The sequence below is a fragment of the Lepidochelys kempii genome, chromosome 5 (assembly GCF_965140265.1).
Source record: "Lepidochelys kempii isolate rLepKem1 chromosome 5, rLepKem1.hap2, whole genome shotgun sequence".
Classification (NCBI taxonomy): domain Eukaryota; kingdom Metazoa; phylum Chordata; order Testudines; family Cheloniidae; genus Lepidochelys; species Lepidochelys kempii.
In genome coordinates, this window is record NC_133260.1 from 132,851,454 (window position 1) to 132,877,958 (window position 26,505).

General features: G+C 48.2%; 1 protein-coding gene across 10 annotated transcripts in view; it reads right to left on the reverse strand.

The window, feature by feature from the left end:
* Window positions 1-26,505, reverse strand: part of ABCA1 (ATP binding cassette subfamily A member 1) — a 314,981-nt gene that overhangs the window by 84,512 nt on the left and 203,964 nt on the right. For 9 of the 10 annotated variants that reach the window (XM_073345955.1, XM_073345952.1, XM_073345951.1 and 6 more), the window contains 2 exons: window positions 23,572-23,713; window positions 22,057-22,175 (listed from right to left, as the gene is read on the reverse strand). In XM_073345955.1, coding sequence (XP_073202056.1) covers window positions 22,057-22,175; window positions 23,572-23,693 — 241 coding nt within the window. In that variant the 5' untranslated portion in view covers window positions 23,694-23,713. The remainder of the gene's footprint in view (window positions 1-22,056; window positions 22,176-23,571; window positions 23,714-26,505) is intronic. The other variant, XM_073345954.1, reaches the window with a different exon arrangement.

Genomic DNA, 26,505 nt, shown 5'->3' on the forward strand with positions numbered 1-26,505 from the left:
ATTGCTCTATAGATTGGGGAGATAGGGGTATCCCTATGGAATGTGATTGAGGTAGGAACTGATCTCATGGAGTGCGTATGGACGGAAGCAAGTTGCGCCTTGCTAAGTGATTAATGCATCTAGAGATCCATTTGGATAGTCTTTGAGGCGATATCACAGAGCTTTTGGATCTTTCTGTGGACGAAAAGAAGAGTTTAGGGGATTTCCTGAACTCCTTAGTCCTGTCCAAGTAGAATGCTAATGTCCTTCTAATACCTAGCATATGCACAATTGTCTCCCAGTTGTCACAATGTGGTTTTGGGAAAAAACAGGGAGGTGGATCTGTTGATTCATATGGAAAGTTCAGAAAAAGTAGGGAGAAACTTGGGATATGGCCTTAGAGGTTTTTTTTTTAAAGACAAATGCCGTGAGTGATGGGTGTGCCATCAGGGCCGCTATTTCTCCTATGTGCCTCGCTCAGGTGATGGCAATTAGAAAAGCTGTCGTCATGGACAGGTGTAAGAGAGAACAAGTTGCTCCGGACTCGGAGGGAGGTCTAGTCCAAGACCTGAGAACTAGATTAAAGTCCCAGGCTGGAGTGTGTGGTGTCACATGGGGGAAGAGAGTCCCAATGCCCTTAAAGAGTCTTCGCATTAGTGGTTGAGCGAACTCCAAGTGGGAAGCCATGTTCGCCATGAAATGAACCTTAAGGGAGCTGAGGGAGAGTTTAAAATGTAGTGCAAAATCAGAGGGAGGAAAGTTGAGGTTTGGTCTGTCCGTTTGGAACGGTACAAACGTGGAGTTGTTTCCATTTTGTAGATAGGTATGTGGAGTGGTCAACTTGTGGTTGTGTTGCAATGTGTGTTTCAGTTTGTCAGAGCATTCTGCTTCTAAGCCTTGGAACAAAGAAAGATCCAAGCCTGGAGGCGGAGGACCCATGGGTTGGGGTGAAGGGTCAGCCCATTGTTTTGAGAGAGCAGGTGAGGAATGGGCTGACGTCAGAGGAACAGGAGGGCATATTGCCATCTGTGTCAGGTAAGGGAGCCAGACTTGTCATAGTCAAGAGGGGCAATCACAATAACTCTCGCTTTGTTTCGTTGAATTTTCAACAGAATCTTAGATAGGGTAGGAAACTGGGAAAAGACATACAAGTGGGCCCTGTCTGCTGGAAAGATGAGGGCAACTGCCAGTGAATGTTTCCCCAAAGGGTGGCCATATCTTGAAGCACCTGTGAATTCAGTATACACTCACTGTGGTGAGAAAATTCCAACTGAGACTGTTGGTTATCCCGTTCTGTATCCCTTGTAGACAGACAGCTGAGATGAGCACATTGTGATGGGTGCATCAGTTCCAAAGTTTGAATGCTGTCTTGCAGAGGGAGGGAGATCTGGCAGCTCCTTGGCCATTTATACAAAACATACAGGTCACATTAAGTCCATCATAACCTTTGTGTGTTGTTTTTGATGAAAGGCAGAGTTTATGCACAGTCACTCCTGACAGCCCCTAGCCCCAAAAGAGTGATATGGAAGGTCATTTTTGTGGAAGGCCATTTGACCTGAACCTTGCTGTTGTGTAGGTGAGCTCCCCAGCATATTAGAGAGACATGTGTCCCAGGGTGGTGAATGTGGGTAGTGAGAGGAGCGCTCTCGCTTGTACTGCCTCAGGTTGGTGCTAATAAAGTCCAGTCACTGTACCGGGGTTAGTATGCCACTACAATGAAGTGAACCTTGGAGACTACCCTGTGTGGAGCAGTCTGTAACTATAATGATCCTGCCCCAAAGGTAAGCAGTAGGAAATCTCCTGTACGATGGTTGTATTGAGATATGGAAGTAGGCACCCTGTAAGTTCAGGGCTAGAAATAAATCTCTTTGCTCTAGAACTGGTCCTAACTGCTGTGAAGTAAGGTAAGGTGACTTCTGAGTGGTGTGACAGGTATATAGATGGCAGCTGATGCTGTACGGTATCATTGTTCAGACCCCCGACCAGGTCAACAAAGTGCTTATAAGAGGCAGTTTGAGAGGTCATGGACTGGGGTGCAGATTGTTCTCACTTCTGAGCCCTGGGCCTCTTACACTGTGGCTCATAACAGCACAGAGATGGTGAGTATTGAGAAGACTGTGATCTGTGGTGTGGTTGAGGGGTATATCTTCTCCTCTGTTCCACAGTGTAGATTCCTAAGGAGTGTAGTGTGGTCTGAGAATCCTTCAGGATGTGGAGAGAAAATCTGTCTTCTCTGCAAAGAGTTTGGCCCTTCAAATTGGAAGTCTGTAGCTCTTTGGGCAATCTAGAGAGGTGTAGCGAACAAAAAAAAAAAACCCACAACCCACCTCAGTACCACTGGAGACTGGGCGGGCAGCTGTAACAGCTACATCCATTGGGGTCTCTAGGACCAGTCTGGCTATTAACAGACCTTCTCTAAGAATGGTCTGAATCTGTTCTTTTTGTGTTTCCAGTAATGTTTCAGAAACATCCTGGGTTTCCCAAGATTAACAAAATTGTTTTGGCCATGACAGTTTGGTAATTTATGACTCTAAACAGTAATGTTGTTGATGAATACGCCATCTTGCAAAGCCTGATCATATGGAGTTGACTTGGCATTATGCTGCTTGCTTCATGCATTAACCACATCCACTATGATGGAGTTGGGTTGCGGATGCTGAAAACAAAGTCTGCCTCTTTGGGTAGAGATGTAGAGTTGTTTTTGTTTACACTCTGTTGCTGGTTGGTGCGATGGAGGCTGGCTCTGCCAGATGATTTTGGTAAGATCTAGAATCAGCTCATTAATTGGGATGACAGTTCTAGATGAGAAGGTAGTGTGCAGAATTTCCACCAACTTGTGATGTGTATCTGCCACCTCCTGTAAGGGAATACTGCAGCTCGTCTGCCACCCTCTTGGTAAGATCCAGAAAGTTCTTAAATCTTCACCTAGTGATGAGGGGTGGGCAGCACAGTCTCATCTGGGAGAGATGAGGAGAAGTGTGCTGAAGAGGTAGTTTCCTCTTCAGGTGTTGTTGGTTTTTTGTTTTTTGGTTTTTTTCCCCTTCTCCCTTCTTTCCTGTTCTGAAAAAGCTTTCTCCTGTCCTGGCTCAGGTGCTCTCCTGCACTGGCTCAGGTGCCAGGCTGTAGTAAACCATCTCCCTGAGAGACACCGGAGACGGTCGCACCATGTGTGGGTATATACCCAAAGAATTACAATATGGCCTTGGGAGGGAGAGGCAGGCAGGAAGGCAGGCACGGGCGGTTGGCACGATGGAATTGGGGATGACCCTTGTAGTGTGGTGGTGGGCCACCTTGAGGGGCCAGCGAATGATCTCCTCCTGGCCAGTGTCAGATTCGTCCGTGGGTAAGGGTGCCGCTGACTGGGGCATTGGCAGTATACAGCCCAATGCTAAGAGTGATTCTGGGTGCCAGGATGTGCTCGATACCGGGGTACCAAGTAATGGGGATTATGGTTCTTCCCCAATCATCAGGTCTCCAGGATACCAGAGCTCATGCGGTACCATGGCTTCATTTGGTACCACAGAGGAGGATCCGTGGTACATTGTCAGTACCAATAGTTGGGCAGAGCACTCCCTAAATGAGAGTTTCGCCCAGTACAAAAAGTTTGATGGTGCCACTTTTTTAGAGACGGTATAGTAATTGTCTCTCCCTGGGTACTGAGGCCACAGGTCTCCAGAGTATCAGAGTACCTGTGTTACCATAGGCTCATCCGGAACCCCAGAGGAGTGTCTGTAGTTGGTATCAATGGTTGGGAAGGTGCAGAACACTTCCTAGATGGGAGTTTTGTTGCATCTGGTACCAAAGGGTTTCTCTATGCTGCTCTTTTGGAGATGGTACGGTAACTGTCCCCTCTCCTTAGGGGATGGTACCCTTGGCTCAGAGCATGAGGGTGGAAGCCTCTGGTGTCTTGGTGCCGATGTGCCGCTCTTTTAGAGATGGTACGGTAAGGGTGCCCTCTGGATGCAGTAGTTGCCCAGAGTAGAGCTCAGAGCAGCAGGGAGCTCACAGAAGCCCCTTGTCCGCGGAGAGCAGAGCTCAGAGCAGGGCAGAGCTCACAGCAGGAAGCCCCTTTGCAGGTTTCAGCTTCCAGAGCTTCCTGCCGACCTGTGGCAGCTGAGCTCACAGCAGGAGGTTCCTCTGCCCTACCGAGATGGCCGTGGCCGCACTGGGGAGTCCCACTGGCTGGCCAGTTGCTCGAGGGTCGGTGCCCAAGATGGCCGCACTGGGGAACACCCCTCTGGCTGGCCAGTTGGTGGGGGTCGGTGCCGAGATGGCTGCACTGGGGAACACCCCTCTGGCTGGCCAGTTGCTGGGGGTTGGTGCCCGGGATGACCGCACTGGGAAACACCCCTCTGGCTGGCCAGTTGCTCGGGGGTCGGTGCCCGAGATGGCCACACTGGGGAACACCCCTCTGGCTGGCCAGTTGCTGGGGGTCGGTGCCCGAGATGGCTGCACTGGGGAACACCCCTCTGGCTGGCCAGTTTCTCGGGGGTCGGTGCCCGAGATGGCCGCACTGGGGAGTCCCACTGGCTGTCCAGTTGCTGGGGGTCGGTGCCGAGATGGCCGCACTGGGGAGTCCCACTGGCTGTCCAGTTGCTGGGGGTCGGTGCCGAGATGGCCGCACTGGGAAACACCCCTCTGGCTGGCCAGTTGCTCGAGGGTCGGTGCCCGAGGTGGCCGCACTGGGGAACACCCCTCGGGCTGGCCAGTTGCTGGGGGTCGGTGCCCGAGATGGCCGCACTGAGGAACACCCCTCTGGCTGGCCAGTTGCTCGAGGGTCGGTGCCCGAGGTGGCCACACTGGGGAACACCCCTTGGGCTGGCCAGTTGCTGGGGGTCGGTGCCCGAGGTGGCCACACTGGGGAACACCCCTCTGGCTGGCCAGTTGCTCGAGGGTCGGTGCCCGAGGTGGCCACACTGGGGAACACCCCTTGGGCTGGCCAGTTGGTGGGGGTCGGTGCCGAGATGGCTGCACTGGGAAACACCCCTCTGGCTGGCCAGTTGCTGGGGGTCGGTGCCTGAGATGGCCACACTGGGGAACACCCCTCTGGCTGGCCAGTTGCTCGGGGGTCGGTGCCCGAGATGGCCGCACTGGGGAGTCCCACTGGCTGGCCAGTTGCTGGGGGTCGGTTCCCAAGATGGCCGCACTGGGGAGTTCCACTGGCTGGCCAGTTGCTGGGGGTCGGTGCTAAGATGGCCACACTGGGGAACACCCCTCTGGTGGCCAGTTGCTCGGAGGAGCCTTTCCAGGGGGAGTCTGCTGGTGGCTTCTTCTTTTTTCTCTCTCTCTCTCTCTCTCTCTCTCTCCTCCTCACCACTCAGCCCCTTTTGAAGTGAAGGCTCTGGGGACGGGGAGGATCCGGGGTCAGCACCCACCGGAGTCCCCTGCAGACTGAAGTGTTTTCTCCATAGGGAGGAATTTTTACTTCAGCTCCCAGCTCCTGTGAGGCTGCAGTTTTCGGTGTGGCGGGTGAAGCACTTCTGTGAGGATCTCCCAGTCACAGTGAGCGTCTGGCCATGACAGGAACTGACTCCTGGCAGGAGAGGCACCGCTTGGAGCAGAGAGAGGCAGGCAAGCCCCTGGGCGAGGGGTGTCACCCTCTAGCAGGGAGGAATATGCAGAAGAACGTCATCTTTCCTTTCCTTTTTTTTTTTTTTTTTTACTGAAAAAGAAAATAATTATGAGTCTACTAGATGCCTGGGGGGGAGGGGGTGATGCCCCCTGACAGGGAAGGAAAGTGAAGTTCTTTTCATTTTTCTCTTTTCTTTTTAAACCAAAGGAATAAAATAAAATAAAACAAAACACTAGCCTGAGCACTGTTAGGGAGAACAAAGGTAACGAAACAAACACCACATATGCTAAGGACATAGATAAGGAAGGGACAACTGCTCCTTCCCTCAGACGGTAGAGAAGGAAGTGAGGGGGCGAGAGGCAGACCAGGAGGGAGGGAGAGCACATGCCCGGGCTCAACGGGCCACTGCTACCAAAAATCTTCGATTACAGGTGCAGGGGCACACAGACATCTAACGTGGAGCACCCATAGGGACACTACTCGAAGAAGAATTACACATATTGGACTTTAGCCAGAACTCTGGGGTTAACAGTCCCCTATTTATATTACCAATAACATTTTAAAAGGTAAGTCATTTGATTTGCATGAAGAAGCAGCCTGCAAAAATCTATTTCCCATGGATTCATAGATATTCTGGTTAAAGTATGCTCCATGTTCCTGCCTGGCTAAAGCTGACCTTTGATTCAACACAGATAGTATTTCCAACACATCAGTCTTTTACTGCCCCAATGTTACACTAAAATCCATGCCACACCCCCCTGTATTTCAGAGTGAGGACTCTAGTCCTTTGGCAGCTGTTACTTAGCTCACAGGGATATTGTGAAAATTGACTGGTGAATGTCTGTAGAGCACTTTGAAGATGAAAAGTGCTATGAATAGAGAAGTTCTGAATTTGGGGAGGTAGGGCCTCAGAACCAAATCCCTCTCTACGGATTTGGTTCCAGGTGAGATGCAAATGTGGAAGGGGCCTGTGTTCTAGCCATACATCTGATGTGGCTGCGATCTTTCAAAAACAACCATTTGCACAAGATTTCTGTTCCAGATGGTGGAAGTCTCCCAAAAACAGCTGATCTGTCCACTATTCAAAATGTCATAAGCTTCCCAAGGTCACTTTTTCACTATTTTTGGCAGAAATGGCACAAGATATTGGTGCTATCAAACCCACGCTGGAATCAAAGCCATGGGTCAGAGCCAAACCATGAACCCTAGCCCAGGTCCAGGCTCTGCCTACTGAGCTGAAGCCAAATGCAACGTTCAGCAAATTAGCCAATTTTTACATTTCAAGATTTTGGGGCTTAAAATTTACTACAAACCCAGAAATTCTGTCAACACAGCCTGAAGAGAGAAAATAATTGCAAACTGAAGATAACCATATGCATATATTTCTGATTACACAATACCAGTGTGTAATAAACTATGCGGACAAGTTTATAGAGAGAGAGCACAAGATAATGGGAAAGTACGAACGTTCTATTGTTTATTCAGTACAATTTTTACTTCTCAGTTCCAGATAGAATCTGTATTTACAGATAAGGCTACAGCAAGTACTTTAGTTGACTAAAAGCAAAGCCACACAGAGTTTTCAGAACCAACCCCAGCAGTGTTTTATGCAGGCAGATACTAGTTACACTGACTCTAACATCAGAACTGGGAAGTGCTTGTTCTCTCTATTATTATGGCTGTATCCAGGCAGTAAAGACAAGCTAATGGAAAGATAAAAACAGTGTCCTTAAGATACCGTATTTTGTTGCCTACTGGAATAATACTGTTATGTGTTTCTAAGTGCTATCATTAAAAAAAGTAAAAACTATCAGTTTTCCTGGGCCTGGAGCCAATCAGTAAGTTGGCAGTGCAGAACATACTGAAGAAGGTAACAGAACTGCCAACCAGTACTGGCTAACAGTATTACACTTAAGACTCTCCTTTCTGCTAACACACACATGCAGTCCAGTGCTAGCCCATGAGGGCCCTTGAACAGGAATATTTTTGCCTCCCCCGCCACTCCCACAACACACTAATTAATAGGGTCCCCCTTGAGCTGCTCGGGAAGTTCAGTTCTGAACTACACATCTGAGTCCAGTTCTGCTAGAATCGCATAAGTACAATGCACATTGTAGCGTACCACCCTGTGCCGTGTTGCCAACCTCTGCCTCTGATTGTGGATCATGTAATTATGCTGTTAAAGAAAACAGATGCTTTGAAAGTTCCGGGGCATCCTGACCCACAGAGCGCTCCATGGGGAAAAGAAATTTAACGCTTCACCTGACCTTTCTATTCAAACTGCTGCAGAGATAATTTCCTACAAAAATCCTACCATTGACTTGGAAAAATAAAAGGGGAAAGCAGAAGTTCATTAAATTTAAAGGGATAATTTCTCAGCATGGAACAGGGGAATTCAGTATATACAATAAAGCCTCGCTAAAGGAGCTGTGTTTCTAATCCCCCAACACAGACAGTTCTACCAATATCACACTAAGGGTCTGTCTACACTGGAAAAAAAGGGATGTTCTTAACTTGGGTTAGTTAAGGTGGGGAGAGATAGCTCAGTGGTTTGAGCATTAGCCTGCTAAACCCAGAGTGTCCTTGAGGGATACCCAATCCTTGAGGGGGCCATTTAGGGATGTGGGGCAAAAATTGGGGATTTGGTCCTGCTTTGAGCAGGGGGTTAGACTAGATCATAGAATCATAGAATCTCAGGGTTGGAAGGGACCCCAGAAGGTCATCTAGTCCAACCCCCTGCTCAAAGCAGGACCAATTCCCAGTTAAATCATCCCAGCCAGGGCTTTGTCAAGCCTGACCTTAAAAACCTCTAAGGAAGGAGATTCTACCACCTCCCTAGGTAACGCATTCCAGTGTTTCACCACCCTCTTAGTGAAAAAGTTTTTCCTAATATCCAATCTAAACCTCCCCCACTGCAACTTGAGACCATTACTCCTCGTTCTGTCATCTGCTACCATTGAGAACAGTCTAGAGCCATCCTCTTTGGAACCCCCTTTCAGGTAGTTGAAAGCAGCTATCAAATCCCCCCTCATTCTTCTCTTCTGCAGGCTAAACAATCCCAGCTCCCTCAGCCTCTCCTCATAACTCATGTGTTCCAGTCCCCTAATCATTTTTGTTGCCCTTCGCTGGACTCTCTCCAATTTATCCACATCCTTCTTGAAGTGTGGGGCCCAAAACTGGACACAGTACTCCAGATGAGGCCTCACCAATGTCGAATAGAGGGGAACGATCACGTCCCTCGATCTGCTCGCTATGCCCCTACTTATACATCCCAAAATGCAATTGGCCTTTTTGGCAACAAGGGCACACTGCTGACTCATATCCAGCTTCTCGTCCACTGTCACCCCTAGGTCCTTTTCCGCAGAAAAAGATAACCTCCTGAGGTCCCTTCCAACCCTGATATTCTATGATTCTAACTCAGGCTAAAATAGCAGTGAAGACTCAGCTTTTAACTTAGATAGCAGTTTGAGTTCAACCTCAGACTCCCCTATAAACTTTAACTCGAGATGCTAACCCAAGTTAAAAGCTGAACGGACGTGTCTTCACTGCTATTTTAACCTGAGTTAAGAACTCACCTTTTTCTTTGCAATATAGACATAGCCTAAGAAACCTTTCACTTGCATGCATCATATTTGCATTTTCTGGCAGGGTGTCTTGTTTTGGTATAAAACAGAAAAACAACAGGATTCATTTAGATTCTGAGCCCACTGTCTGGGAGGGGGACACAGAGACCTGCCACCACAAAGGCGTGCATGCAAGCACTGGTTGGGATTTTTCAAGCAGTCCCAGGGATTTAGACACAACTTCCATTTATTTTAACAGAAGAATTGAGCGAGACTTTCAAAAGCACTCAGCATTAGCCTAACTCTGCTCCCCATGATTTCAACAGGAGCAGAGTTTTAGCCCACATGGACTGCTTTTGAAACTTCCCCCTTGTATGTCTCAATACCCTGGACTGCTCTGAAAACCTCAACCACTGGGACTGAGACAGGCAGTTTATTTCTAAAAAACTGCTTGAATTGGTCACTAAGATGTTAGTTTTGGTAGCACAAGCAAAGCACACAATGGGATTAACTGAACCTCCCACTGAGTTATATGTACAGTGCACACAGCAGAGTTAACTACTCTCAATTGCCTTATCCCAGAGCACAGATCTATCATAGAATCATAGAAGATTAGGGTTGGAAGAGACTTCAGAAGGTCCTCTAGTCCAACCCCCTGCTCAAAGCAGAAGCAACCCCAACTAAATTATCCCAGCCAGGGCTCTGTCAAGCCGGGCCTTAAAAACCTTTAAGGAAGGAGATTCCACCACCTCCCTAGGTAACCCATTCTAGTGCTCCACCACCCTCCTAGTGAAATAGTGTTTCCTAATATCCAGCCTAGACCTCCCCCAGTGCAACTTGAGATACCTTTCATACCTGAGAGTAGTGTGTTGGGCAGCATGTTTCTAGAACCAAGAGAAGCCAAACTGCATGACTCCATGCTAGACTCCATTTGGGGTCCTCAGGTGAGTGCTGCGATTTATACCTTTACGCAGCCCCTTGTGGTGTTGGACAGGCAGCTCCCCACTGAAGAGTGGGAAAGTGCTACATATATTCTTTGCTTGCTCTCTTATCATTCTGATTCGTTCGGTTTTTGGTGGTGGTCCCTACCAGGGCGAAGTGAGAAAGGAAAGTGTTTTAAGGAAGAGAGGAGGAAAAGATACACATTAAAAAAAAAAACCCAACAAATAAAAAGAGAGAAAAGTGGAGGGGGCTGATTAGATGAAACCAAAAGAGGGTGGCACCAAGGGTTTATAACGCTGGTTTCTGGCTCCATCAGGTCAGGATGAAGGGTTGGTTAGACCTGAGCACATACAGTGGGGTCTGAAGGCAGCTGTGTCTTTGTCCTTAAATGTGGGTTTGATGGAGCGACGGGGGGTGACTATTTCATACAGCTGTTATTACAGTTTGTTAATGTATTTTTTTGAATGAGCTCTTAGGTTAAAGCCCATTTCTTTCAGTCGTCTCTTGGTTTCTCCCTGCCCTTTCTCTTGCCCATATTTCTGTGAGTCTACAACCCTGTCTCCTGCTCAGTGTTTCTCAAACGCGGCCACCATGGGCTTTTTGTGCAGCCGCTAAACCCTCCTGGGTGGTGATTGGGGCGGGGGGGCGCAGAGGGGGCAAAGGATCAGCCTCCGCCCCACCTGTTGCTCCTGGACGTGCCACACTGCATTGCCTCTGGAGTCAGGTGGGGCCCAGCACTGCAGAAGGTGAGTTCTTAACCCTCCGGGGAAGGGGCTTGGGCCTCCGGGGTGGCTGGGCAGCAGGCTCCACTGATGCGGCTTCAGGAGCCAATCCCCAGCTCCAGCCACGTGGCCCTGGCTTTGGGCTCTGGCCCCTGGCACCAGCCCCGGGTCCCCGGCTCCAGTCCCAGGCGCCAGCTGCGTGATGGGCAGCCAGCTCTGAGCACTGACCCCAGCCCCAGCTGCAGGCTCTGACCCCTGGGTTCAACCACATGGCCCCAGCCGTGACTGCACAGCCGCAGGCATTGACCCCTGGCTCCGGCCATGCAAGCTCACCCCCGCCCCATCGCCCCCGCTATCCCCCCCTGGCCCCACATCCATCCCCCCATCGCCCCAGGCCCGCGCTATCCCCCCTGACCCCACATCCATCCCATTGCCCCGGGCCCCCACTGCCTCCCCCTGGCCCCGCATCCATCCCACTGCCCCGGGCCCCTGCTGCCTCCCCCTGGCCGCGCATTCATCCCACTGCTCTGGGCCCCTGCTGCCTTCCCCTGGCCCCGCATCCATCCCACTGCCCCGGGCCCCCGCTGCCTCCCCCTGGCCCCGCATCCATCCCACTGCCCCGGGCCCCCGCTGCCTCCCCCTGGCCCCGCATCCATCCCACTGCCCCGGGCCCCCGCTGCCTCCCCCTGGCCCCGCATCCATCCCATTGCCCCAGGCCCCCGCTGCCTCCCCCTGGCCCCACATCCATCCCATCACCGCGGGCCCCCACTGCCTCCCCCTGGCCCCGCATCCATCCCACTGCCCCGGGCCCCCGCTGCCTCCCCCTGGCCCCGCATCCATCCCACTGCCCCAGGCCCCTGCTGCCTCCCCCTGGCCCCACATCCATCCCACTGCCCCGGGCCCCTGCTGCCTCCCCCTGGCCCCGCATCCATCCCATCACCGCGGGCCCCCACTGCCTCCCCCTGGCCCCGCATCCATCCCACTGCCCCGGGCCCCTGCTGCCTCCCCCTGGCCGCGCATCCATCCCACTGCCCCGGGCCCCTGCTGCCTCCCCTTGGCCGTGCATTCATCCCACTGCTCCGGGCCCCCGCTGCCTTCCCCTGGCCCCGCATCCATCCCACTGCCCCGGGCCCCCGCTGCCTCCCCCGGGCCCCGCATCCATCCCACTGCGCCAGGCCCCTGCTGCCTCCCCCTGGCCCCGCATCCATCCCACTGCCCCGGGCCCCTGCTGCCTCCCCCTGGCCCCACATCCATCCCACTGCCCCGGGCCCCTGCTGCCTCCCCTTGGCCGCGCATCCATCCCACTGCCCCAGGCCCCTGCTGCCTCCCCCGGCCCTGCATCCATCCCCCCCATCACCCCAGGCTCCTGCTGCCTCCCCCTGGCCCCGCATCCATCCCCCCCATCACCCCAGGTCCCTGCTGCCTCCCCCTGGCCCCGCATCCATCCCCCCATCACCCCAGGCCCCTGCTGTCTCCCCCTGGCCCCGCATCCATCCCCCCCATCACCCCAGGTCCCTGCTGCCTCCCCCTGGCCCCGCATCCATCCCCCCCATCGCCCCAGGCCCCTGCTGCCTCCCCCCGGCCCCGCATCCATCCCATTGCCCCGGGTCCCCGCTGCCTCCCCCTGGCCCCAAATCCATCCCCCCATCGCCCCAGGCCCCCACTATCCCCCCCGGCCCCACATCCATCCCATTGCCCCAGGCCCCCGCTGCCTCCCCTTGGCCCCGCATCCACCCCATTGCCCCAGGCCCCTACTGCCTCCCCCTGGCCCCACATCCATCCCCCCATCCCCCCACTGTCTTCCCCTGGACCTGCATCCATCCCCTCATTGTCCCAGGCCCCATCTGCCACCCCTTATAATCCCCCCATCCGGGCTTAATTTGTCCTGGGGCTTGCTGAGAAAAGTAATAGTTGCATGTTTGTTAATATTACTTTTCCCAGCAGACTTTCTAGCTAGCTGGGAGGCTGTGATAAGTGATACTTCCATGTTGGTTAACACCACTTATCACAGCCCTCCAGCTAGCTACTAAGTGTGATGTAAAAAGTGATATTAACACACATACAAATCTCTCTTTTCACAGCGTTCTTTTTATTATTGAGTCTACAAAAAAACCCTACATAAATAAATTACAATGATTTGGATGTGTATCTGTCCATATTTATAGGCATATTTGTTTTTCCTAAAGTTAATTACGTATTTTAGTAAAAAGCATCAGTGCCATTACCAGCAAGAGGTGGTGGCCACACTCTGGGGCCACCAAAGTTTCCAATGAGGCTATGCTGTTGCCATAATGTAATGTCGATTCAGTGTCCACTGAAGTCAATGCAAAGACTCCCCTGGCTTGCCGTGGATGCCGGGCCAGATCCATGCTCTCAGCTACATCAGAAATGCATAGGCAACATAGTGAAGCCTGCCTGATGCCGAAACCTGTGTAAGGGGGCTCTGGCAAAATGGGTAGGCAGAGAGCGCTGAACTGGGACTTGTGGAGACAAAAGGTACAGCCCTTTTAGCGTAGGTCAATTGAAGTGTCTGTTCCTGATGTTGTTTTAATGCAAATTTCATAGTGTTCCTTACGCTTTTGTTTTTAGATTTTCAATTATTTAGTACTCTGAATGGGCTCAGACATTCCTAAATGCAACTGCCCAGGCTCATGGAGGTCTGGGTAAGTAACATCATTTCTCCTATTAAAACTCTTATGTAGACAACCCTTGACACACTTGTAAACAAAAAGTATGAATCAGTATATCCATTGTATCAAAGTCAACAACTAATCATGAGTGAAATTTGTATTTAGGTCGGATGCTTTTCAGGGCAGGGACCATTTCTTAATAGGGGTTTGTACAGTGCCTAACACAGTGGGGTCTTAATTTTGCTTAGGGCCTCTAGGCATTATTGTAATACAAGTCATTCACTATTTATATACTATTTATATTTCGTTGATAGATGGTCATCGCTTTTGTAAGCCTAATCATTAGCATGCCTAAAGCTTTTTGTATGGGGTTTTTATTCTTCTTTAAATCTGAAGAAATATTAAACATTGGAAGCATCTGGGCAAGCATCAAGCCTGCCAAAGGATATAACATCTCTCTGCTTTCATGCTCTCACGTGTGCAGTTCTGGTCTCAAGTCTCATTGAATCCACCCGGCTTATCATTTAATTGCCCACTTACACACCCCTTCGATCAGTGCATTCTTTAGAATTTGAAGTCATTCCATCTGTGGTGCCAAAGCAGAACCGAGATGTGAACTACTCAGAAAGCATAACAAGTCCCTCCAGCCCTGTGTCAAGTACTGGGATTGTGGCACGTGGATATGGGACGCTTGTTTTCTACTCTGAGAAAACAGACGACCAATCATAAGATGTCTACTACAAACCAACCACTTGCCTCATCTCCATTTTTAATTCAAATTCACTGGGCCAATTTTTATCAAGTTGTTGTAAAACTGGCCTGATGAGGTGAAGTTCTGAGCATCATCACTGCCTGCTGAAGTATGGGGATTGTGGGCATGCAGCACCTTGCAGGATTGAGCCTAAGATGCTGCTGTGTGGAGGTTCTACGTTCAAGTTGCCAGCTTGCTTCCTGAGGCACTGGAGGTTAGGCTCAACCTTGCTTTAAATAGGACCAGTTTTTGTGGGGTCTGGAAGGAGTCAGATCCAACCCTTCCCTTAGCCAGTGGGTCACCACAAAATGTGACCTCTGAAGCCAGTGGGTAGAAGATGGAGAAAAGTGAGATGGTAGAGGAACCTCCACTTCCAAAACCAATCAAAAGCTGCTCTTTTGGGCAGTATTGAGAATACAGGAAGACACTAACGTAGGCCTCAGGAAACCTGGCTTCATTTTCAGCCTCTACCCCAGTCATCTTGTGTGACCTAGGGCAAATCACTTCCTCTGCCTTAGTTCTCCCCCTGAAAAATGAAGAAGATAGTATTTCCCTTGTCTATTTACATTTTAAGCACTTTTGGGTAGGGACTGTCACCTCACACAATGGGGCACTGATCTCAGTAGAGGCCTCTGGCTGCTACTATAATATTACTAAGTAATACTAGTCAAGCAAGTGATTCCATATGGAAAGGGGAGGACAAGACTTGAAGGGCAATCCATGCTGAAACCTTGTCTGGCAAGTTGCAGCCCACAGTGAGAGCCTGAGGAATACGTACTTCTTGAGGGGGATATTTGTGTGGAGCTGTGTGTTTCGTTGTTGTTTTTGTAAGAAGTGAACAGAAGCTGTAGTGAAAAAGCAGACTGTCATTCTGATGTCCCTAGAATGTGGAAGCCATGAGTTGACTATCAACTGCTGATTCACAGTTGTGTGATTCCTAGTAATTAACAGGAAATTTGGCTGAGTGTTACCCTGGGATTTTTATTGCCAGACAGTAACACTGAGCCAGAGACCTAGTATTTCTTGTGGGGGGCTGCGTCTCAGGGCTAACTCCACAGGGTGCCTTCACACACCAATGCAATTTGCAAAAGCAGCATGGGAATTTTTCTTGAGAGCTGCTAAACTCAAACTCTGTCCCTGTGAACCCTTCCTTGTCACCTAAAATGCTGCTGATGGGAGCCACACAGTCAGCGTCTTAGAGCAACCACTGCAAACTGGGCTGCGTGGCTGGAGCTTTGACTGCCGTGTTATGCTTCTGGCACGGCTATGATTCAGGGCTCTGAGGCTTAGGCTCTGGCTCTCGTGTCTGGCTCTCGTCTCAGGGCTGAAGAGTTGGCTCTGTTACATGTATCAACAACACAGGGGAAGAGAGAAGCTCTGGCACCTGGCTTGGGTTATTTTTTTATTCTTGTTGATTTTTTTTGTCCTAAAGGCTCCTTAGTGATTGATAGCCCACGAGCTCACAGGGCCGTTAAGCAGCAGTGCTTATAGCATTGGAAAGCCTTCTGTAGCATTAATCGTTGTAAGGAGACAATGTATCTGTGCAAAGAGCTTTGGCTGGGCGGTGAAATAAAGCTGTACTCTCTCCAGTGGATCCCATGCGTGTCTCCCTTCCCCTGTAGCTGGGGGGGGGGGGTAAGCAGGTCACTTCCATAATTTCTGGAGAATGGGCCCAACTCTGTGAGGTGCTGAGCATCCTCTGCTCTCCCTGAGGACAGAAGGCATTCTGGCTGCAGCACGCCTCGCAGGGGGTGCTCAGTGCCTTCTAGGGTAGGTACTAAAGCAGGAAGCTGCATGCTCCAGGGGAAGCAGCTGCATTTCAGCCAGGAGCTAACGCACGTGGCTGGCTTTAAGATGCAAGCAGGCCCACTTCAGTGACATCACTCACACCCCTAAAGCTGAGCACATGCTTAAAATGAACAGAACCATGGTGCTTAATTACTGTTGCTGGGAGCAACAGGCCAACTCCCAGCAGTCAGTACTACCCCCCTAGCTAATGGAGGCAGGAAATGACCCTCGGACTAGGAGGAGACACACAGACGGATGGCAGCCCCTGTAAGGGTTCGGTTGCTCTAAGTAAGTCTGGATTAAAAAAATCCAACGGGAAGATGAGGCTGGGCAAAAGGAACAGAGCGTTCACAACCACTGGTAACTGGCCTTCCCCATCCCTCGGTCTAGGGGCATCCTCCCCTCCGGTAAGCGAGCCCTGGACACGAAGGCTCTTTCAGATCAAGGATGATATAACTGATCCACTGAGACTTTGGACCTCACAAGAAGTGAACAAAGGACTCTGGCAAATGCTGACTCAATAACTGATACAAGTTCCCAGCTTTAGACACAGACAGCATTAGCTATGCCAAAAACCACTCCTGGGTGCACTTCATAGAGCAAACAGAAAAGAGGCAGGGCTTCCTTTTTAAAAAACAAAAACAAACAAACTGAAGGTTATTAAATGGATTTAGGGCCTACTCCAAAACCTAGCGGAGGCAAAGGCAAGCCTCTCTCCCACCCCCAATTATTTCAATTAGCATTGCATGGGTCCATTTTTGGAGCGGGGAGGGTAATACAGAACTTTTAAATAATTAACTTCGTGTTGCTTCAGTGAGCAATAGGCCCAGCTACTACTGATGGCTGAGAGCAGCCCCAGGCTCCTTCTCCCGCTGACCTCAGCCTTAAAGACAAAAGATAGGGTAGATTAAATAAGGTACCATCTTCTCTCTTTCACACATTCACAGCACGCGCGCGCGTGTGTGTGTATATATATTTAGAAGCTGGTGGTTCTCTTGCTCACACACACACACACACACACACACACACACACACACAGTGTATTTAGAAGCTGGTAGTTCATTTGTCTATCAGGCAAGCTTTTGCTTCTGGTATTCAGAGTATGAGGTCTAGGCACAGAGCCCTTTACTCCCAACTCAGAGTGTCTTTTCAGCAAGATAAAGTTCAACAACTGCTGATAAAGATGCAACCGCTATTAGAAGCGCGCTGCTGAGTACTGCTCTACAGAAAGGCAACAACTGTGCCAATTGAGTCCTGCATATTGTGATGAGCTGAGAGGGGGCAGGCAGAGTCAGATGCAACCTCTGGACTTTGCCCTGCCCTTGGCTGGTGCAGACCCAGCTTCTGCAGAATGCAACGGGCATGGTTGCACAAGAGGAGGAAAGCTATCGGGATTATCTGTGGATATCTGACACCCAATGAAACACAGATGGCCCATATGCTCTGGAAAGTGATGACACGCTATAGTCATGAGTGTACGATAACAAGGGAGCCCTGCGTGGCAAGCTGAGTAGAACCAAAATGCCATATGACCCCTTTCTATATCTGCCTACTCCCTCCCTTTAACCAGCTTGTCTATTTCATGAGAACACTCCCAATCCTGCCAAGAACAAACAAAATGCCTTTACCATGTCAAGGACTTGATGCTCACATGTGAGATGCAACCAGCAGAGTGCCAGAATTCCTGCTGTTTAGTCTGTTAGGATTAGCCTGAGGTCCATGGGCAGCTCCCCATTGTCCTTCTCTCTCTGACATGTTTCATGCCATAATGTAAAAACTCTTAATGAGTGTCTATGTTTTGCAGACAAGTGATAACCAATGTCTCTTTGCGCTCCCTGGAGACTTAGGTTTGGCTCTGTGCCAGCAACTAAGCAAGGAAAAGGGAAGTATGAGGATGAATAGGCCACAGAAAACAGCTACAGGTGCTTTGAGCATTTGTTTTGATGAGCTGCAAGGGGGCTGGAGACAAGACGGCCATGTTTTGGCCTCAGCTACACCACCGTAAATCCTCCATAACGCCATTGACCTGAGTGGAGTTATGGTGTATTTACTTAGATGTAACAGGAGACAAATATCAAAATGATCCTGGAGAAATCACCACACACACACTCTTAAGGACTGTTTTTCTTCTTCATCCAGTAGTCAGAAATACCCTGTCACCCTGCCATACCATTTCACAGCTGCAGCTATCTCCTCTTTACACTAAGACAAGTAGATATTACAGACTTAAGGTCTGTGTCCTTCGGAAAACATCAGCACAAAGAGAACACACCTATGGAGCCTGCTCCTCCTCTGTTAGACTAAGCATACATTGAAGTCAATGGAGTTACACTGGTACAAATCCAGTGTGTAACAAAGCAGGGGAAAGCTGGTCCAGTTGTAAAACCCAGGTTCAGGTCCCTGCTCTGCTATAGATTTCCTGTGTAATCTTAGGCATGGCACTTTCTCTCTCTCTGCCTCAGTTCCCCAGCTGTAAAAGGAGGATATAACAGCACTTCCTTATCGCACCAGCACAGAGGGCCATGTTAGTACAGGAGAGAGGCAGGTCCATAGTGATTACATTTTAACTCAAGGTGCTGGAACAAGATAATAACTTAAGTAGTTCCTTATTTAGGTGGGGGAAGAGAAAGGGGATTAAGTATGTCATCTTTTTTCCCTGGACAAGCTGTGACCTCACCCCTTTCCTACAACTGACATAAAAACCTTTATGATGCAATATTGCCCTATACTAGGTATTTGTCCAGCACCTCACACAATGGGGCCTGGAAATGGCTCAGGTGTTTAATTACTATGGTAAGTGTTAATCATTCAGAATAAATGAGGGCTAGTAGGCAAAAAGCTAAGTGTTTTCATTTCTTTCTCCTCAAAGTTAGCATTTTTTCCAAATTTTTCATGGACATGTTCAATTTATAGAAATATTCATTTAGATTCAAATTTTTTTTTAGCTTCAGATTTTAAGGTTTACCCCGTCCCTGTTTTTAAACTAGGAAAAAATAGGGAGAGAAACAGGGAATTGACCAAAAAGGAGGAAAAAAAATTCACTTTGATTTTAAAATCAAATGTTTTATTTAGATGAAAAGCCGTCAGATTTGAAAATTTTCTGCCTTTTTTCCATGGAAGAAGGCCACATTTCCAATAAAAGTTCTGAAATTTTTTGATCAATAATAAAATAAAAAACCAACAATTTTCTCTTAACACTAAACTTTGATCAAAGCAGAATCAGTGAACCCCATTGAAGATGCCAATGGCAGGTGGCAGGGAATGGTAGGGTACCGCTATATCCCTCATCCTCCTCTTGGTCCTGTAAGAAATGGTCCTCCTGTGTCAGACAAAGCTGAAAGATCCTTTATTATATGTGGCTAGAGAAAAGGTCGGCAGCCAGGAGAGCCTGATAGGAAACTTCCAGACTTGTTTTAATGAAGAGTTTGTAAGTGAGTGTACAATGGAAGGGACAATCGGGCTTTGTTCTCTGCCACACAAACAATGGAGGGTCTGTCATGGCTAAGCTGTTGGGTTTTTTACTTACACACACACAGTTGAATTAGTTGATTTTTTTTTATACACACTTTATTATAGAATGAAGCTCTTTCCTGTGTTTGCTCTGAGCCTTGTCTTTGCAATAAATTCACCAAGCATTATAATCACACAGCATGAGCATCCTTGCTTTGACTTGTACTGACCAAGCTCCTCTATGTGAGACACCCCTGAGTAGAACCCCTCCCTCTGGCCTTCCCAGCAGCATCTAGTTCAGCTTTGTGGCTCTGATCAGATTTCTTTAAACATCCAAACTGGATTCACATTTCAAGTTTCACTACACACAATATCAAAGCACACCCTCAGGGCCTGGTTATGGAAAGTACTGTTCTTCCCAATTAGGACACTGCTTGTTTCTGCGCCATCTGAAGGCAACAGGAGTGCAGCCATTAATTTTCAAGGGGAACAAGACATACCAGTAAAATGTAGACAAGTTTTTTCCAAAATTGACCAGTGATTTTAGGTGCCTCAAGTTTTCAGTGACCAACTTGAGACACCTTAAAAGGGGGCTGAAGTTCAGAAAGTACTAAGCACTAACCCTGTGGAAAATCAGGCTCCTTTAAGGAGTCTCAAGTTGGGCACCCAAAAATGGAAGCAACCAAAATCCTTTAGAAAGTCTTGGGCGTAGTTCTCTGCACGCACATGCGTCAGATGAGGGCACAGACTCTCTGCAGGTGGCATTGGGGAGTTGTCAAAAGCAGCTGCCTTGAACACACCTGGGGCATGAAGATTTGGGACTCCCTAGTTAGTGTGGCAGGGCTGGGAAGAAGCAGGGCGTTGTGTTTCTCCTTCTGAGCAAGCAAATCAAGCTGCTTCCTCGTGTTCTAGAGACCTGGTGGATTTTGGGCACAAGACAATGACCCTATCGGTCAGCTCCCAAAGGAGCAACAACGGGGGGAACAGCCAGGGAGAAACCTGAGGCGGGGCACCAAGCCTGACAGGGTAGGGTTTCAACAACTGGTGCCCCCAAAGACAAAGGTGAGCAAAAGGGTGCAGACATGGCCTATGACAGAAGGGAAGGAAATAAGCTGGAAATGTTGAAGGCCTAGGCTGGTGTTTGTTGATCTGCTTAGAGCCCAGAAGCTGCAGAGCCCTGATTTGGGGTTTTGAATCTCTAAATGAACCTTGTGCACAGTTCTACTCTGAACATAACCCCCCAATATATTAGTGGATATATCGAGTCCTAATACACACTCACACTTGTCTAAGTACCCAAGGATGTGAAATGAAGTAAAGAGACAAGCCCTGCTCCAAAGAGTATATAGTCTAACTCTGACCTGATAACTTGAAGCACTGTGAGTAGTTAAGTCTTTGCAGGACTGGGGCCTAAACAAGAATCATGAACAGACACCAAGTAATGCATGTGGGAGGAATGTCACCGTAGTAAAATTGTGCAGTTCCCCATTAAGACCCAGATTCTGCAAAGCATGTGCTTAACTTTATGCATGTACTTAAATCCCACTGACTTCAGCAAGGCTCCACGTGGGTGCAGGAGCCTGGCTGTGCAAAGGCAGTTGAAGGATCAAAGCTTAGAGGCATGTCCACAACTGGATGCTTCCATTTGTTTTTAGAAGGTTGCTTTTTAAACCAACCCCCTGCCCCCCCATCATCGTTTCTAATAGGAGAGGCAGAGCATAGGCAGTATATGAAAAATAACCTATGGAATAAATATTTATTCCTTTAGAGGGGAGTACACAAAAAACTCTTAATAAAGGCTGCCCAATTAGATGGCATTTACACAACAAGAGGAAGGATGTTGCTAGCCAGGGATGTGTGAAACTCAGGTTCAGTTCCCTGCTCTGCCATAGCCTTCTGCATGACCCTGGGCAAGTCCCTTGACTCTGTGCCTTGGTTCCCCATCTGAGAAAGGGGAAAATAGCACTTCCCTCCCCACATCAGTGTGTTGTGAGGATAAATATATGAAACACTATGAGGCATTCAGATTCTACAATAATGGAGGCCATATAAATACCTGAGACAGCATTTTGTTTTAGAAACTGATCAAATTCCTTCTAGACTACATCAAATAATTAAGTGCCCTAAATACACCTGGTTACATTAGAAGGGAAGTGGGGTAATTAATTTTGGATAATATTCTGCTTTGATTTAGCATGCTATGGCTCAGCGTCAGCTGTTTCACACCCGCATTCTTCTGAACCTTTGATTTGTTGTTTGTTTTTCCCCTGCCAGTGCCAGCTGTATTGGAAAATGTGCTTTACTATTTTGTCATTTGTCTCTGAAATCCCTAACAAACTTGTATTTTCCAAAAATGCAGCAACAGGCTACAATGCTGGCAATTTCTCAAATGAGACTCACTTCAGCTCCGAGGATGGTAAGTTTACATTAAAAACCAGCTGCTGCAGGTGGCTGCCATAGGCCAGAAAGACTGAAACTGCACAGAACACTGATCCTGGAGAAACAGATGTTTTTAGGGTGGGATCTGATGAGCAAGGACAATCTACACTATGCCCTTTCCACCGGTTTCCAAAAAATAAAATAAAATTTAAAAAGTGCCGACTAACAACAACAAACTCTACTGCCAAATGTACAAGGCTCTTTTTCCCCACTGAGTTACCTGAGCCAGAGTTCCCGAGCTTCTGCAGTTTTCCCAGGAGTTTCTGAGCATCCTTTAAGCTGCTGTCCTTCTGGCTGTACAAGAGTAACCTCTTGGCATCCGAGAACAAGCGGGAAATGCTGCAGGACAGGGATGGAAAAGCAGACAATGCAATCATTACCCATGTGGTGCTGTCTGCACCAACTTCCACAGGCTCAGTTTTATGTCTCAATTCCTTTATATTCAAAGACAACCCTCTCCTGTACCGTGAAACCTGTGTTAAGCGACCATCCGGGGGACAATGCAAGACAGCCTAAATAAAAATGGCCTTTAATGAAAGACTAAAGAAAACCAAGTGCACTGGGACCCTTCAAGTTATCTGAAAGCAGTTATTTAAGATGGGGGAGAATGTGAAGTGTTTCTGGTAGGTTTGTCTGGTTTTATCTGCTAGGATAAAACACTTGGTTGTTTGTAAACACACTGCTTGTAGAGCGCCTCAACAAATACATCCCCTGTTCTTTACAATTCTTTTCCAGGTAGCCAAAGTCGACTGACCCTGAACTCCGATTGTTCTGTGATTCTAGCCGTGGTCTTAGGGACAGATTGGGGCTGACCATCCCGTGGGCATAGTGAGGTGGTAAGGGAAGGGCACAAGGATGCCAACCACAGCTGGAGCCCCTGCATTTCATCCCAGTGGGACCACTTGGGCAAGGCTTCTCCATAGTGCCATGTTGTGAATTTCCCCCCTGCTCCCCCAGACTGGGGAACCCTGGGAACATGGCATGTCTGAGAGGCAACGCTTCCCAATGCTCCCCTGGGAGCAATGCAGAGTCGCACCAACCCCTAACACAGGGCTGTTCTTGAAAGCTCTTCATGTTACACACATATCACATGGTATGTATGAAAGGTGTATTTTCCTCAGTGACTAGCAGAAGGCGCACATGCCTCCATCTCACTCACCCAATCTCATTGCCCAGAAGTGCTTTATGGCCATTGTTCCAGACCACCACTATTGTTCCTGCCCTTACAGGTACAAGATGCAACCCCCCCTTTGATGGGGGTTTTTAATGCCTTTGTTACAATTAGCCAGTGATTTCTCTGTAGCAGGGAAATCAGGGAAAGGTCACACCCAGTCTAACCTGGCATTGCCCAAATGAAACAGCTTCTCAGTCAAGGAATAGACCTGACTCTTCTCTCTATAGGCCAAATTGGACCTCTGTTTATAGTCATTCCTTACTCAGGCAAAGCTCCTTATTTCACTGGGAGCTGTGCCTGAGTAAACACTGGGTTTGCACAACCATTTGCTATCGATAACATCACAGGCTGGGTACTGCAGCCATGGGTTCTTTGTATGGTTCCTTCAGAGTCCAGCTGCAGGAAAGCACCACCACAGAACAAAGCACTTGGTGGTGATTGAAGTAACTTAACCCTTAATGCCAGTCTAACCACCAGCTGCTACTCCCACAATTCACAGCTTACGCTTGGCTGGCTGACCCCTGTGAATGGTCACAAGGAAAAGCAAGATCTTGTACTTACATGGACCTATTGAAGTTTCCAACGACACCTGGGGATTCCCCAGGCGTTGGGTAGCGGAAGCAAGGGTTGTTGGCATTACAGATAATCCCTTGGATCCAGGGCAAGGTTCCTGCTGAAGGCATGGCCTTGTTTGGAAAGTGACCTAGAACAGAGGGGCAAATGTTTGGAAAAGTTACCCCTTTGTTTGCAAAACTGCAAAATCGTAAACATAGCCAGGAAATGGGAGAGGTGTGTGACAGCACAGAGTCCAATCTGGTCATTATGTACCATAACCTCTTACTGAGGTCAACAATATGTCAACCCCAAGCATTTAGGAGTCCAGCCCCCAAAACTTGAGATTTTAAAAATAATTTTAAAAAAACCCCCACCAAAAATTTGACACACAAAATAAATAAAACAAAACAAAAAGAACAAATAAAACAGACTTGGCAACACTGAATTGACAGGACTTTGGCGTGAACAAGGAATGCAAGACCTGGCCCTGAATTTGGAGCTAGAATGTTCTCCAAATTTCCTCCTCACCAATCCCTAATTTCGCATGTCCTAGCAGATGCTTTAACACAGAGAGAGCAGGCTGACAGCTAAGAAAAGCTTACAGGTTAAATTCTCCCTTCAGATGCATGGATGAGCAGAACGGCTTCCCTTGCAGGCTCCCCTATCAGCCCTGGCTCCCTCCACCTTTCAAGCTGCCCTTAGGTCCCTCCTACCTCTTGCTTCTGCCGTGTCTGAGGTACAGACTCCTCCCTGCCGTCATCCTGTCACGCCAGGCATGCTATGCACGGAAATAAGTGACTCTACACAGAACTTCACAGCTCTGTGTGCACAGGTCTCTTGAACCCATGAAGTCATTCTGGATTTACCCTGGTTCTAATGAGAAGAATTTGGTTCAGGGCTACATGCAACATTTGAATTTGTGTTTTGAACCCCTGTAGCATTCAGGGGTGTTTGGATTCAACATTTGGGCCACTGTCTAATCGAGTCCCATTTTATTTTTTAAAGATGCTTCCAACTCAGCCCATACCACTGAAATGCCAGGAAAGCAGGAGAGTTTCTGCACTAGTCCACCAGTGAGGTGGGCATGTCACTACTAACTCACAGTGGCTTGGCTTCTGAGCAATACCTCTGGGGCAGGGTTTTCAAAGGCAGCTAAGAGAGTTAGAAACCCAACTCCCATTGGCTTCCAGCTGTCTGGCTCCTTTGCAAACCCCAGCTCTGATTACTGAGGGTCTATTAGAGGGGAGAAAAAAAATCACCCCTCAAGTTTCTCTTACTGCCTCATATAGAGCTATTAAGGCAGTGATGTAAATTACTCATGACTAAGATTTATTACAGTGTTTCACAGGGATCTCTTTGGGTCTTCTCTCCTACCAATGACAGGATGATAGAGGCTATCTTCTTATGGCCATGTAAGTGAAAGGAAATACTGGGACATTTACAGTACACAGAAGGCAAAATGACTTTTCCCACCAGCGCTAGGAAAAGAGTCTCCTGCCGTTATCTTTAATAGTATTTGCATAAAATTACTATTGAAGCCTAGGATTCTATCATTCCAGTTCTTCCTCCTTTCTACAAAACTGAAAACCTTCCACAGTCCCATGAGATTTTTATAAACCAGGAAGCTTATTCACCATCTCTGAGCTCTTTGGCGACAAAGATGGAATTTAAACTAAACCAAATCAGTTTCCTTTAAGTTTTCCCAGGCACAAAGAGCAAAACATTTATTTTGCTCTGACTTCCATTTCAGATTAAGGAAATTAGCAAAGAAAGAACCAATACGTAGTCCACGAGAGCATGTACATTGGGATCCACTCTGTTGCATTCTGCATGTGAGCTGAAACACAAAGTGGCAGCTGGCAGCAACCAGGCATCCTCTACATTTAGAAGTGCAGCATACAGAATGCTAGCATTCCCCTTCAGTGACATAGCTGCAAACACAGCTGCTTTTTCAGCAATGTTTAAAGTAATGCAGATTTTTTTCTAAGTACACGTTTTGAAATCCTGAGGAGGCAGATTTTTAAAAAAGTAAGTTTCCACAAGATGAAGACAGCAATCTCACCACAGAGCTATATTTACAATGGTCTGTTTGGCTTGACTATGGTGGAAGTCATAACGATCACTTATATAAGGGGAAAAATCCTGCTGACTAGATCTGACAAGAGTGCTTCAACAAGCTGAAGCTGTTAAAAATTATCAAAATCCTGAATGGCAAAGGCTTAGCCTAATATGTGACTCAACCCTTGGTTACATTCTTGTCCTTTTCAGATAAGATTAGACAGATGACAATTTTTTGTTTTTAACCATGCTTGGCACAATAAAATATTTAATATCTCAGTTTGAAAGTGTTTTTGCATGGCCTAGTTACTATTATAATTTGTAATTGTCTGCAAGTCATTTCTTAACACCATACAGGATCACCACTGCAGATAACAAAAAGAAAAGGAGTACTTCTGGCACCTTAGAGACTAACAAATTTGAGCATAAGCTTTCGTGAGCTACAGCTCATTGCATCCAATGAAGTGAGCTCTAGCTCACGGAAGCTTATGCTCTAATAAATTTGTTCGCCTCTAAGGTGCCAGAAGTACTCCTTTTCTTTCTGCGGATATAGACTAACACGGCTGCTACTCTGAAACACTACAGATAACTCTGTTCCTCTAAAGACATATGCAGAGTTGCCACAGAGTTCACTGTGACCTGATTTCAAGGTTTCTCTCCATAGCCCAGCTCCTGATTCAGCAAGAGACAACATTCCACTTTACAAGATTCATCCATGTCTGTTTGCAAATGAGTGAATGTTCAATGAAACTGAACTGCACTAGAGAGAGGCTTAAAAGAAAGAATCCAGTTACTTATTCTTGGAAGCTATTAGATGAAAGGAAAGAGGTTAACTCAGAGTGAATTAAAAGTTGTCGGATGCCACTCCACAATCCCTGCTAA